Genomic DNA, 14,336 nt, shown 5'->3' on the forward strand with positions numbered 1-14,336 from the left:
TCAACACCTTGGCTGCGCCTCAAAATCCTGTCCATAAAAGTTGTGAACAGAATCAGTGAGAAAGGGCAGCTTTGGTAGAGCCCAACTCTCACTGGAAACCCGACTTAGCTACTACTAAACTTAATTTTGAGCAAACTCCCTGAGTTTACACTTGTCGATGTGGACATCTTGAATGAGATTAACCCATAAATGGAACCAAATTTGCATGCTGTTACAGTTCCAGCCTGACCATCCTGGACAGCACTGCAGTGCCACATGCCTCTGCTCTTCATGCTCTTTGGAACAGTCTACCTTCAAATCTCTGTCTCTCTAACACTGTAGAGGTCTTTAAAAATCATCTAAAAACTCACCTTTTCATCCAGGCGTTCCCTCCCTAAATGTTCAAAAAGATGGCTTTGTTCGGGTTCACACCTTCACTTTGTTTATACTCATGATTTTATTTTCTATTTTATCACTGCTATTGTTTTTCTGATGTTTTTATTGGTTTGAGGTATTTGCCCTGATCTTTATCATGTTGTACAGCGCTTTGTGATTTATATCTGTGAAAGGCGCTATATAAATACCCTTTTACTTACTTACTTACTTCATGTTCAGCACAGTGGACAGAGTTCTTCCTGCTCGCCTTGTTCAGCACCATGGACAGTGTTGTTACCACCTTCTTTCATGTTCCTCCTTCCACCTGCTGCTGCCTGCACAACTGATCTTAATCAGTGATCAAGCAGAAGAGTCTTCTAAAGGCTCAGAAGACCACACCTGTGGGAAACTCAGTGGAGCTCTGCCATCCTCAGATCAAATTGGTTGAGCATTTCTGCTACTAGTGATCTTTTGCTGATGCTGGTTAACAGACTTTATTTTTAATGTGGAAGTCTGGTTAAGTCAGATATTGCCAGGCTACACAGCTGTACTGGCAATATCTAAGCTTTTGCTGCTAGATTCTTTGTGATTAGGCCCCTAAGGAGTGTATAGAACCTATTTAGTTTTTTTTAAGGGTGTCAACGCTCAATAAGGGGTGTTAGTTATGACTTTGGGTTTGTGTTCATCAGAGATTTCTGAGGTCGCTGTTGATGTAGTAGGTTTTAGTTAAGTCCAGTAACTGTAAAATAAGAAATATACCTAACAGTTTATTTTTGTTAACACCCTGCACCTGCTTTTCTTGTTGCACACCCTCCTTGATCTTACCAACTCTGGGTTGTAACACATGCAATGCAACATACATGCAAAAATTATTTTCTGAAATATTTATCAGAATTGGTCCAGTATCTAAGAAAGTCACAGTTAATTTCAACAGTTATTGGCAACAATTTAGACAAAGATCTGGAGGAATGACTTAGTTACTGAGATTTTCTCTTAAGAGACTGAGCCTAAATAACAAACACTTAGCTCAGTATCTGAAAATCATCTTAAATTGGTTTGAGTCCAACAAGCAATCAGTTGTTGACACGCATTTAATAAAAACTTGTGGATTGTTTCAACAAATGCCTAACATAAGCAGTTGAGACATTTAACTAACGTTTCAAACACATGCAATCTGACCACCTTAGGCTCATTATGAAATAGAATTTCATGCCACAATGCACCAGATTGCTATGAATGACTCTCAGAAATCACTCTCATCTAGTTTGACACTTTTGACATATGATTATTACACTGAAACAAATATACATGGTTCTGGTTGCTAAGCAACTATGGCTGATTAAATTCATTCATCCGGCAGTGCTTTAACAACCTGATCAGCCTGTAGAAGCGCATGAACATAGCACAGAGCAGCTTGACCACATTCAGTCCAACAAGTGACTGTGTGCTTTATTTGTTTACTCACTTGGGGGGTAAAGATCCCCTCGTGCTCATGAGGAATGGCACTAGCTTTGTTTAATGGGCTCTGCGTGTGTTCAATACAGCAGCTACACAGCAGAATTTGGATAATTGCTATGAGTGAATAAGAGCACAGGTGCTTTCTTTGTGACTCTATGTGAGTAATTTCTTCAATAAAAGTGCCAGTCTGCATGTTGGTCCCCTTATAATTACTGCCTGAGAGCTTTTCCAAGATGTTCTGCAAACAAACTGTATAACAAAGGGCTTGATTTCTGAAGTGTGTGTGTGTGTGTGTGTGTGTGTGTGTGTGTGTGTGTGTGTGTGTGTGTGTGTGTGTGTGTGTGCGTGTGTGTGTGTGTGTGTGTGTGTGTGCAAGTATAGAGAAAAAAATCTAAAACGTTCTGTAAATACACGTCACACAACTATGCATTTCAAGTGTATTTTATACTGACATTAAGAAAATATTCACAAAATAATTATGCTCCTGGACAAATGTCAAATCTCAAAATCTTCATATTAGTCAATGTAAAGAAAAAAATGTAATATTTCACAGACTCTCCCTCCTCAACAATGGTCTATAGCTGCCACCCCCCTTGGGGAACCCTAGGATGATTTCAGGCCAGGGAGGAATTTAGAATGTATCCAACAAGTTTGGAGTTTCTTCCATAGTCCCCATAGTTACCTGGGGGACATATTCGAAAGAAAAAACACTCTAGACGTTACCATAGCTACAGGTTGGATTGTAAAGATAGACACTAAGGCTGTTTCTCTATACTCAGGGATGCTAGTATACATGTGTGTGTACTTGATAAGTATGATCTTGGCAAGGGCACCACAAAGTCTGTTCTATCAAGTGGGAGGACGATGACGGTATTTGAATTAGAACCATACTCTATTGCAACATTGTTGCTACAGTTAAACAAATGGCCCAACATAAAAAGTCTAGTTTGTTCCTTAAATTTAAAAAATATCAATGAAAACTTTTTATTTGTATAATGTTTGGTCCACTTTTGATCAAAACTTACCAGCATGTACCACTGATAATTGTTTTTAAAAAGTTTATTTTTTTAATGAAAAGAAAGCTACCTTGCTTTTGTTGTGTGACGGGGTGAGTACTCCCTCTTCTCCACAACATCTTTGTAAGACTGTCATTCCAGGAGAGGGCACTCACCAGCTGTGGGGCATTACCGATCAGCGGCAGCTGCAGATCCTCTAATCAACCGCAGCAGAGCTCTATTTAAGAGGAGAGGGAACCACTTCACATCGCTGGATGATTAACTACTCACGGTAGAATCTTGCCACTCAGTACTAGGTTTTACTTGGTCTCTGCTCAGACATTTGTGCTGTCACAGTTTTTGGATTTATCTGGTTTTTTTTGTGCTTGGATTTTTTGGTGTTTGGACTCAAGTCTGTTTCATCTTCAGGATACTTGGAATCGCTGAACCACAGAGGGATGTACCTACCTGGAAGTCACCATAACCCGCCTGGATTACACACTCAAGGTTCACCTCTCCTCCAGCTTCACTTGCCCTCTGCCGCCATCATCTGGCTCCCTCTCCTGGACGTACCCCGTCACACCGTTTGCCCTCCCTGCTGGCTCTGGACTCTTGCCGGCTACTTCACACTTGGATATCTCCAGGACACTTTTAGTTAGGGTTAATAAATCATTGTTTGAACTTTCTGCCTTTGTCCTGTGATGGTTCTTCATGTCGTGGGTTAAACACCTTCCCAGGAACATGACAGAATCATCCAGCCAAAACGCTAACCCCACGGAATCATCACTCACCGATTTCAGTTCTAGGTTAACTCAGCAGGAACAGGCCCTGCCGGTCTTATTGGAACACCTCCAGATTGTTAACCAACGATCTCAACAGCTGGAGGCCATGATCCGTCAACTTCAACAGGGCTTGACCCAGCTCCAGGCTCAGGACCCCTCTCAGGAGAGAGTCACCACCTCCCAAGGAAACCTCGCCGTTCCTGAGCTCAATACTGAAGGGGCCGCGGCCGTGGAACCCGCCTATTACCACACCGCCCCTGCGCCTCCTGCTCAGACGTACAGTGGAGAGTTCGAGGAGTGCCACAGTTTTCTCCTCCAGTGTCAGTTGGCGTTTGCACGGTCTCCTGGAGCCTTCCACACTGATGTAAGTCGCATTTCTTATATTGTTGGACTGCTACGAGGAAAAGCATTAAGGTGGGCAGAAGCTAAGAGCCACAACCCTGCCTTTTTGGCAGGCCCCTTGGACGTTTTCCTGGCCGAATTTAAGTTGACTTTTGGCTCTGACATATCCCCTATGGACATAAGCAGGAGGCTGTGGACGCTGTCACAGGGGCAGAGGACGGTGGCAGAGATGACCCTGGATTTTCGTACCCTGGCGGCTCGATCCGCCTGGAACGAGGAGGCCCTCATCGCCGCCTTTACAGAGGCTCTAAACAGCCGCATCAGGAACCAGCTCGCCATGTGCCCGGAACCTCAGTCCCTGGAGGGGCTGATCAAGCTGGCCATCTTCCTCGACAAGAGGCACCGGGAGCTTCACGTGCCCACACCCACACCGGCAACTGGGTCAGTAAGTCATTCCTCGGAGAGTCTTCCCCCGGAGGAACCCATGCAATTAGGAAAGACCAAACTCCGCAAGGAGGAATGTGAACATCGCATGAGGTCAGGTCTTTGCATGTACTGTGGGGGGTCTGGGCATTTTGCCAAAGCCTGCCCGGTTCTGGTAAAAGGGGCGTGCCCACCAGTAATGTCGGGACTACTGGTGGGCAGTCAGAACTCTAAGGGGTCCCGCAGTGTGTTACCTTGTATGTTGTATGCTAATGCTAAACAGTTTCCGGTTGATGCTTTGTTGGTTTCAGGTTGTGAACAATCTTTGACACAGAACGAGTACGTCAGTGGGGAATTCCCACGACCCGGCTCTCCACTCCACTCGCGGTGGCGGCTCTGGATGGACGCAGCTTAACCACCATCACGCATCGGACTGTCCCGGTAAAACTCAGGGTGTCGGGAAATCATGTGGAGGAAATAGAGTTTTTTGTTTTTCCCTCCCTACAGACTGCAGTAGTGCTCGGTCACCCTTGGCTCCTCCGCCACAATCCCCAGGTGAACTGGGAGACGGGAAGAGTGGAGGGGTGGAGCCCGAGATGCTCCCAGTCCTGCCTCGGAGCAGCCCCTCCTAACATCAGCGCTTTTAGACCGCCATCAGCCGAGAAGATTGACCTGTCTAATGTACCCCAGGAGTATCACGACCTCGCACAGGTATTTAGTAAGAACAGAGCTACTTCTCTTCCTCCACACAGGCCTTTTGACTGTAGCATAGAGCTGCTGCCTGGGGCTCCTCTTCCCAGCAGTCGTCTGTACCACCTCTCCAGACCTGAGCAGGAGAGCATGGAGACCTACATACAGGAATCCCTGGCCGCTGGACTCATTCGACCCTCTTCCTCTCCCCTGGGCATGGGGTTTTTCTTCGTCCCAAAGAAGGAAGGTACCCTCAGACCTTGCATAGACTATAGAGGACTAAACCAGATCACTGTAAAGAATAAATACCCATTGCCTCTACTCGGCTCGACCTTCGAACCTGTGCAGAACGCACGGGTGTTTAGCCGTCTTGATCTTAGGAACGCGTACCACCTGGTGCGCATCAGGCAAGGGGATGAGTGGAAGACGGCTTTTAAGACTCCTATTGGACATTATGAGTATTTGGTTATGCCTTTTGGGTTGACTAACGCCCCTGCTGTATTCCAGGCGCTTGTGAACTCTGTGTTGGGCGATTTCCTGAATAAGTTTGTAACAGTTTATTTAGACGACATTTTGATTTTTTTCAGAGGACTCTGCACAGCATGTGGAACATGTTAGAGCGGTTCTCCAGCGGTTGTTGGAGAATCGCTTATATGTCAAAGCAGAGAAGTGTTTGTTTCATGTCCCACAGGTCAAGTTCCTCGGGTTCATCGTGGAACACGGGAGGCTCAGAGCGGATCCGGAGAAGGTCCGTGGGGTCACGGAGTGGCCCACCCCCTCATCCAGGAAACAGCTGCAGCGCTTCCTGGGATTTGCGAACTTTTACCGGAGCTTCATTAAGGGATACAGCCAGGTAGCCGCACCGCTAACTAACTTAACGTCTGTGAAACGCCCATTTGTCTGGTCCCCAGAAGCCGAGGCTGCTTTCCAGGAACTTAAGAGGCGCTTCACCGCCGCTCCAGTCCTCCACAGACCCGATCCCCAGAGGCAGTTCGTGCTAGAGGTGGATGCATCTGAGACCGGGGTGGGGGCGGTCCTCTCACAGGTAGCGCCCGAGGACAATAAACTGCACCCGTGTGCCTTTTTCTCCAGGCGGCTGTCCCCGACGGAAAGCCGTTACGACGTGGGAGACCGGGAGCTGCTCGCGGTGAAACTCGCCATCGAGGAATGGAGGCATTGGCTAGAAGGAGCGGAACAGCCGTTCCTAATATGGACAGACCACAAGAACTTAATCTATCTGAAAGAAGCCAAACGTCTTAACCACCGCCAATACAGGTGGTCGTTGTTTTTCTCACGCTTTAATTTTCAGATTTCTTATCGCCCTGGATCAAAGAACACTAAACCCGATGCCTTATCCAGACTGTATGCACCAGACCAAGAACCCGAGCCCGAACCCATCCTTCCTTCGTCGTGTGTGGTAGGTGGGATCACCTGGGAGATCCGGGACAAGGTTTTGGAGGCACTCAAAACCGAGCCCGGACCAGGGGGACCCCCAGGGAGGCTATTCGTTCCTCAGGCGCTTAGGGGGCAGGTTATACATTGGGCACACACAGGAAGGTTTTCCATTCATCCAGGTGTGGGACACACTATAGCTCTGATACGACGGACCTTCTGGTGGCCCTCCATAGACATTAAGAACTATATTTCAGCTTGTCATGTGTGCGCTCAGCAAAAGGGAGACCACCGAGCCCCAGCTGGGCTCCTCTGTCCCCTTCCTAATCCGTCACGTCCCTGGTCGCATATAGCGCTTGATTTTGTTGTAGGTCTTCCAGAATCTCAGGGCTTCACATGTATCATGTCTGTGGTCGACAGGTTTTCTAAAGCATGTCATTTGGTGCCTCTTAAAGGCCTTCCCTCCTCCACTGTTACTGCCAAACTCCTTGTGAAGCATGTTTTTAGGCTGCATGGTATTCCCACGGAGATTCTGTCTGACCGGGGTCCCCAATTCGTGGCTCGGGTCTGGAAGGAGTTCGCAGAAGCTCTGGGCGCCAAGGTCGCCCTCACCTCCGGCCACCATCCTCAGACTAATGGGCAGTGTGAGCGGTTAAACCAAGAGCTGGGTGCCATGCTGCGTTGTGTCTGCTCCTCCCAGCCCAACACCTGGAGCACACATTTAGCATGGATCGAGTATGCTCACAACTGCCATGTATCCACCTCCACCGGTCAGTCACCATTTGAGGCGTCTCTGGGTTACCAACCCTCACTGTTTCCACAGCAGTCCTCGGCTTCAGTCTCCATCCCGCAGTTTCTCAGGGGGGCCAGACGGGCATGGGCCTCTACCCGGGCGGCTTTGGAGTGCACTGCCGCCAGGAACAAGCAGCTGGCAGACCGACACCGGCGCCCCGCCCCGCTGTACTCTCCTGGTCAGAATGTTTGGCTGTCTTCCCGGGACATCCCGCTAAAGGCCTCCTTTAGGAAGCTCACTCCTAGGTTCATCGGCCCCTTCAGGGTCCTGGACACGCCTACTCCCACCACGGTTCGGCTGGACCTCCCCAGGAATATGAAGGTACACCCTGTATTTCACATTTCCTTGGTTAAACCCGTTGGTTCCAGTCCTCTTTGCCCTGCTCCTGCGCCTCCGCCGCCGGCCCGGCTCTACAAGGGGGGACTGGTCTACTCAGTCCGGCGGATCCTCGACTCCCGACCCCGTGGTCGTGGGGTCCAGTACCTGGTCGACTGGGAGGGGTACGGCCCAGAGGAACGCTCCTGGGTCCCGCACTCCTTCATCGTAGACCATTCCCTCATTCGGGACTACGAGGAGTCGGTTGCTAGGACGCCAGGTGGCGTCCGTTGAGGGGGGGGCATTGTTGTGTGACGGGGTGAGTACTCCCTCTTCTCCACAACATCTTTGTAAGACTGTCATTCCAGGAGAGGGCACTCACCAGCTGTGGGGCATTACCGATCAGCGGCAGCTGCAGATCCTCTAATCAACCGCAGCAGAGCTCTATTTAAGAGGAGAGGGAACCACTTCACATCGCTGGATGATTAACTACTCACGGTAGAATCTTGCCACTCAGTACTAGGTTTTACTTGGTCTCTGCTCAGACATTTGTGCTGTCACAGTTTTTGGATTTATCTGGGTTTTTTTTGTGCTTGGATTTTTTGGTGTTTGGACTCAAGTCTGTTTCATCTTCAGGATACTTGGAATCGCTGAACCACAGAGGGATGTACCTACCTGGAAGTCACCATAACCCGCCTGGATTACACACTCAAGGTTCACCTCTCCTCCAGCTTCACTTGCCCTCTGCCGCCATCATCTGGCTCCCTCTCCTGGACGTACCCCGTCACACCGTTTGCCCTCCCTGCTGGCTCTGGACTCTTGCCGACTACTTCACACTTGGATATCTCCAGGACACTTTTAGTTAGGGTTAATAAATCATTGTTTGAACTTTCTGCCTTTGTCCTGTGATGGTTCTTCATGTCGTGGGTTAAACACCTTCCCAGGAACATGACTGCTTTTATTGATAGTTGGTTAGCGGATTAGCATTTTGAGAGATTGTGAGGAGTAAAACCCAATCACACAGCAAATTTTACAGGCTACACAACATTTTTAAAATAACAGACACATTTATATTTCCTTATTTGTGTTTCTGATATTTAAAAAAAAAACAGCAGTTTTGAACTTTCTGCTCCTCTGCATTCTGGGATGCATTGCTGTCCCAAGTCCATAGAAGGATGCATTCTCAATACAATTGGTGGTGCATCCTCAATACAATTGGTGGTGCAAGAACACATCCGAGTATTTTGAGAAAACTTGCCAGGATACGTCCTTAGGATTGGAACAGTCTTTGGGCCATCGTTAACGTGAGTACACAGGAACAAACAAGTACCCATATTGAGAAACACCCTAAATAAAAAATAATTGCCTTTAGAATCAGCTCCTCCAGACCAGAGCAATGGCCTCATTACAACAGACAAAGCCCCAATCTATGTGTCCATCCTTCTTAACACAGTCATTCATGGACCAGACACAACTGTTTAACTCCTTTGACCAAAGCAAGGATTCACTCCCAACTTCCAGGAAAAACTCATACCTTTTTTATTTTTGCATCAAATTATTATTTAAGCTGAGAGCTACAGAATTGTAACTAGTATTTTAAAACAATATAAAATGTTTGACTCTGAATATTATTGATGCATTTGTCTCAGAAGCTATTAGTTTGATTTCCACATGAAACTTTACCTGATTATCCCAACTGTGACCACTTTAACTGTAGCTGGTAGGAAACTGACTACATTTAACCACCCCTTTAATACAATCTCACATATCAGAACTATTTATGTGAATAGGAAGGCATGCATTAAATGAATAATTAGTAAAGTCTGGATCAAGATCTGATTACTATATTAAATACAACAGGGTTAATGTAAAAGCCCGTTTATATTTAAAATGGTACTTCGATTATTGAGAGTGACACAAGTTAAAGATGTTCACCACTAACAATACATTTAAAATGTTTTTATTTCTTCATCATACATTTTGTGCATTTGTTCTTTTCTTTGGCACTCATTTGTAAATTCTTCTAATCCATTTTGATACACGTAGCTAAAAAACCTAAACCCAGCTGAAGGTCTCATTAGGACAGAAGGTCAAGCATGTCCTACAGTCCTGTTAATGAACACTTATGCCTTCTCAGGCGAAGCACTGAAAATATGCATCGTAATTGTCTCAGTTCTAATGTGAAATGGTGTGCAACGTTATAATTATTTTTTTAAATGATAATTTTCCTCAGTTCAGAATTTAATGCATGCTATTTCTTCATTTTGTCTTTAACTGAAGTCACTTGATCATCTAGAAAATTAGATTATTATCAATAAAAATGAGCGAATGTCCCTCGTAATCAAGGCAGCAGCGCAGAGATCCATTTACTGTACAACAGAACGAATTGCTTTACTCACTTTTGTGCACATCAGCTCTCGGGCCTCTGTTGATTCTTGTTCCTTTATGTTCACAGTGCCGAAGTCGACACTGATGTTCTTGTGTAATGGAAGTCAATTTGTTTGAGAAATATGAACAAATAACATCAATTCATCTACACAATCTCATTTGATCTATTGGATATATTATTCATTCACAAATAATAAAAGTAAACCTATACAACTATAAAAACCATGTGAAACAATTGAATTATATTCAACTAGAAATGAAAAATATTTAAAATCCTAAAATCTCAAACTCATTGTTTTCTGTTACGTATGTCTATAATTTATGGAGAAGATTGGAGAGAATTGATGGAGAACGTTTTACTTGGCATATGGGTAAAAGTCACAATCAGAAAAAAAGTAAATGTCTTAAAATGCACCAAAACATTTATTGTAGTTGACACTTCCTGTATTCCTCACCACAGCGTAACGCAGGAGATCCCTCTCAAACAACTGTGAAAAATGCCACAAAATCCCAAACTATGTATTTGTGTTTTAAATTTTTTTGTAGTAACAGACGTAAAAATACCCACAATGGCAAATACAGTTGCTACATTTGTGTGTGTCAAAAGTAGGGGAGCAGACCTGTCATAAAAAGTACATTGTTAGACTTCTGTTTCAGCCATCATGGTTGTATTTTTTGTCTTCCAAATGTTATTTTTGTGTTTGCATGCTGTTTCCTTGCTTTCCAAGTTTCTGTTCTGTCATTATTTCAACATATAACTGACTTTAGCCCTGCCTGTTCTAAGACAGATATTTTTGAAAACTGACACTTTCTGTTGTGTTTGTACTTCTCGTACATACACAAATTGAGTTTTGGTTGGAAAACAGATTTTTAAAAACACTTTCCAAAGTAGAGATAAAAAAAAAACATGTTTGGTGTTTCAACTTGAACTCAAACTTTTTAATAAACTGTGATGTAGGAGTCAATGCTTTGCACAAACTTGATTACTTTTTACCGTCGAAATCAAAACAACTATTGATTCAAATACTTTGATATTGTATGTTATTCAAAATGCATTGCAAGAATACATCTTGTTCATTGGCAATGCAACTAAAATATGCTTTATATGAGAAAAGTACTATTTAGTATTTAGGAAGACTGTTAGACTGAAAATCAATAAAGCAGTATGATGTTAGATAAGTTTTAGGATTACATTTATACACAAGAAGTTATTAATTAATAGATCTCACTACTAAGTATAGTGAGTACACTACACTGTAGTGTAAAGCACTTTGGAGTCCTATAACTCTGAAAGGCGCTATACAAGTGCGGGTCATTAATAATTCATGAATCAATGCTGAACAATTGACTTATTTCGTTTTAAATGTTCTGTGTTTTTTTATTTCAAATAAAGCTGCAATGGCAAATTTGGAAAACATTAGCTGCCTGCCGATTAACAACAACAAAAATAAAGATTATCTCGCAGTTTTTTAAAAATGTCTGCCAAAAACGGGGTTTAGGCCAAAAGTAACCATTGGACCATCTGGTTGTTGTCTCACTGAATCGCTGCCTGTCTCTGGGTCCTCCACTTAAAATGCACTCAGTATTTAGCAACAGAACTAGCTGGTCAAGCCAGACTAAATAAATGTATTATTTAACCAAACTTTGCAAAGCAAGAATTTGGTCTAGTTCACTGGGCTACAACGGAACACCACTGGTGAGAGGTTCTCACTCAATATCAGAGAAGGAGAAACAGCCGGCTGCTACCACCAGTGTTGCCAACTCAGTGACTTTGTCGCTGTTCCTAACAACTTTTCTCCCTCAAAACTTTTTTTTTCTTCTAAAAAGTGCCAAGCGACAAAAATAGCCACATTTCTGAGGACCAGGGGTAGACTGGCCTATCTGGCATTCTGGCACTGTCCCGGTGGGCCGCTTGCCCAGCTTGGGCTGACACTACTCCACAGTTGGTGATCTGCAGAACATTAGCTACATGGTAACCTGAAGCCAACAGAGTTTTTCCAGGTGTTTTAGCAAGAAAAATGCGGTAGAGCGATGACGTAGGAGTTCTTATACAGCGTTAGCGTGTAGCTAATGTCCCACTGATCTGGAAGGCCAGGGCTCCCGGACGCAGCGGTCTGGCCCTGCTTGTAGTTTAACAGTCCCAGTCCATTTTAGATCTCACATTCAGCCTACAGACGATTCCGCAGGTGGCAACACCTCCCACCCCCACCGCTCTCTCAATGGGGTGGGCCGACTGAGGGCCGACGATTCGTAAAAATGCCAGGGCCGAATTTTGGCCCCAGTCCACCCCTGCTGAGGATCCTTGGCTACTTTCTGTAGAACTTTCTTGTAGATATTTCTTGCAGATTAGCAACCAAAAACCATTCACACTCCGGACCGTTCTTCCGGGAGAAAGGAAAGAAAATGATCTGCACATGTGCACGGGGAGTTATGTCAATGAACTGACTAATCATGAACCTTTCTTGGCCAAGTGCAACGAGGAAGGTACAGCTGTAGAACTGGGATGTTTTATGACTGCTGCTGCTTCAGATTCACACTTCTAGAGATGGTGAGGCTAATTCTGCAGTCTATGGTTCTGCAGCCATCAGGCCTTTTGGCCTTTCCTGCATTTGGCAAATAAAGTCAGCGGGAGTTTGAACTACTGTTCCTTTAGCACACGCAGCTCTGTGGCTTATCTGAATTTCCTTAAGTTACAGGGATGGTTATATCATGACAAATCCGCTCCCTTTTGCTCGGTGCACCGGTATGTGCCGCTATTATCCCATTCTAGAGGGAGAGAAAACACAACAGAAGTGGAGAAACTATGAGGGGGAAAAAGCCGCTGTTCCAGAAAATGCTGGTAATGCACAAACGTGACAATTTTACAGCCATTCCCAGTGCAATGGCTCCAATTTGGTTGGTATTGTTGTTTTGTTGAGCCATGATTTTTCGTTCATTTCTTTTCTGCCAACCAAATTTACAGCAGTGTATTATGATGTTCATCACAGAGTTCTGTTTTATGTGACGGGGGACTTTCTGTCATGGTCCATGAGGACCAGTGGGCCAAATGCCATCCACAGCTGTCAGACTCTCTGAACTGAGCCAGGCACCCCACATTGGCTGGCAGACTGCCACTGGCCTAAATCCTAATCAGTTTCTGAGCTTATCTGAGTCATAACACACTACAAAAAACATTACTTTTACAAATAGGCCAATAGTTCAATGTACTTTCTTCCTCTGCATTTACTGTTTTGAAAAATTGCACCAAAAGGATGTATATGGCTTCATAATTTATGTCTTTGGCATCTTAAAGAAGAAGGGGCAGAGTTAACGACAGTCTGCAGAAATTGACTATTATACTTGTCGTTTTAAATGTCCCTGTTTCCATTTTATGTGAGGGTGTTTTGGAGCAAAAACGTTGCAAAGTTTAGAAAAAAAAACTAACATTGTGAAATTGTAAAAACAATTATGTGACTTGTTTTTTGTTATTAACTATTAGTATTTACATTTTTACATTAAATACCTGATTAGTGATGATGGTAACTGTCTGTTCAAATCTAGTTCATGGACCCACAGGAGATAATATCACTTCACCTTCCTTTCACAAGACTCTTGAAACTCTTACAATTATGATTTAATGATGTTATGATTCATGAGGCCGGAGAATTGAAGAAACACGGTAATGACTCCAGAAAGTTGAAAACAGAATACATTTTGTAGATTTTTAATTTTTTCATTGTTTTGGATTCTTTTGAGATGTATTGATGTTTACTGTCTTCATTCAGATATTCTAGTATGCTTAAGTATCTATCCCTTCTTTGTGTCTTGAGTGGAAACTATTTCTTTCTTTTTTGGGAAAGAAACCTTTTTATGCACAATCTGTGTTCTCAGATATCAGATTTCTTTAGCTTTAAGTAGAAAAAAAATCAACTGAATGTTGGGATTCTCACTCAGAAAGTCAGACATTGTAGTACTTTTTTCTACTGTAAATACACCCTCTTGGACAGATAATTGATTATTTTCATTATGTCTCTTATCATCTATATGCACATGACATTGAGCATACTGCTCCTTTAAGGGTTCTGAGTCTGAAGCTGTCTGAATTACGAGAGTGTCTATCAGCTATCACCTGCTGGCTAGAAGAAAACTTCCTCCAGTTAAACTCTGTAAAGACTGAAACTCTCTACATGTTTTAACAAAAAAGCCCTTGACCGCCTTCAGTTGGTCCAGAACTCCTCCGCAAGGCTCCTAACTGGAGCAAGCAGAAGAACACACATCACTCCTATTCTGTTGTCTCTGCACTGGTTACCCATTAAATTAAGAGTTCATTTTTGAATCCTGACTAAAACTTTCGGGGCTCTACACAGTAAAGCTCCTCCCTATGTTACTGAACTGTTAAAGCCTTATATGCCAACCCGAGCCCTC

At 44.1% G+C, this 14,336-nt stretch overlaps 1 protein-coding gene across 1 annotated transcript; it reads left to right on the top strand.

The window, feature by feature from the left end:
* The first annotated feature begins 7,335 nt into the window (after positions 1-7,335).
* Positions 7,336-8,469, top strand: LOC139071776 (chromobox protein homolog 7-like). Its single transcript, XM_070554832.1, has 2 exons — positions 7,336-8,042; positions 8,181-8,469. Exon 1 carries the CDS (start codon positions 7,545-7,547, stop codon positions 7,836-7,838), a length of 294 nt encoding a protein of 97 aa, XP_070410933.1. The 5' UTR covers positions 7,336-7,544; the 3' UTR covers positions 7,839-8,042; positions 8,181-8,469.
* Positions 8,470-14,336: the final 5,867 nt, after the last annotated feature.

Source organism: Nothobranchius furzeri, chromosome 9 (genome assembly GCF_043380555.1).
Source record: "Nothobranchius furzeri strain GRZ-AD chromosome 9, NfurGRZ-RIMD1, whole genome shotgun sequence".
Taxonomy (NCBI): domain Eukaryota; kingdom Metazoa; phylum Chordata; class Actinopteri; order Cyprinodontiformes; family Nothobranchiidae; genus Nothobranchius; species Nothobranchius furzeri.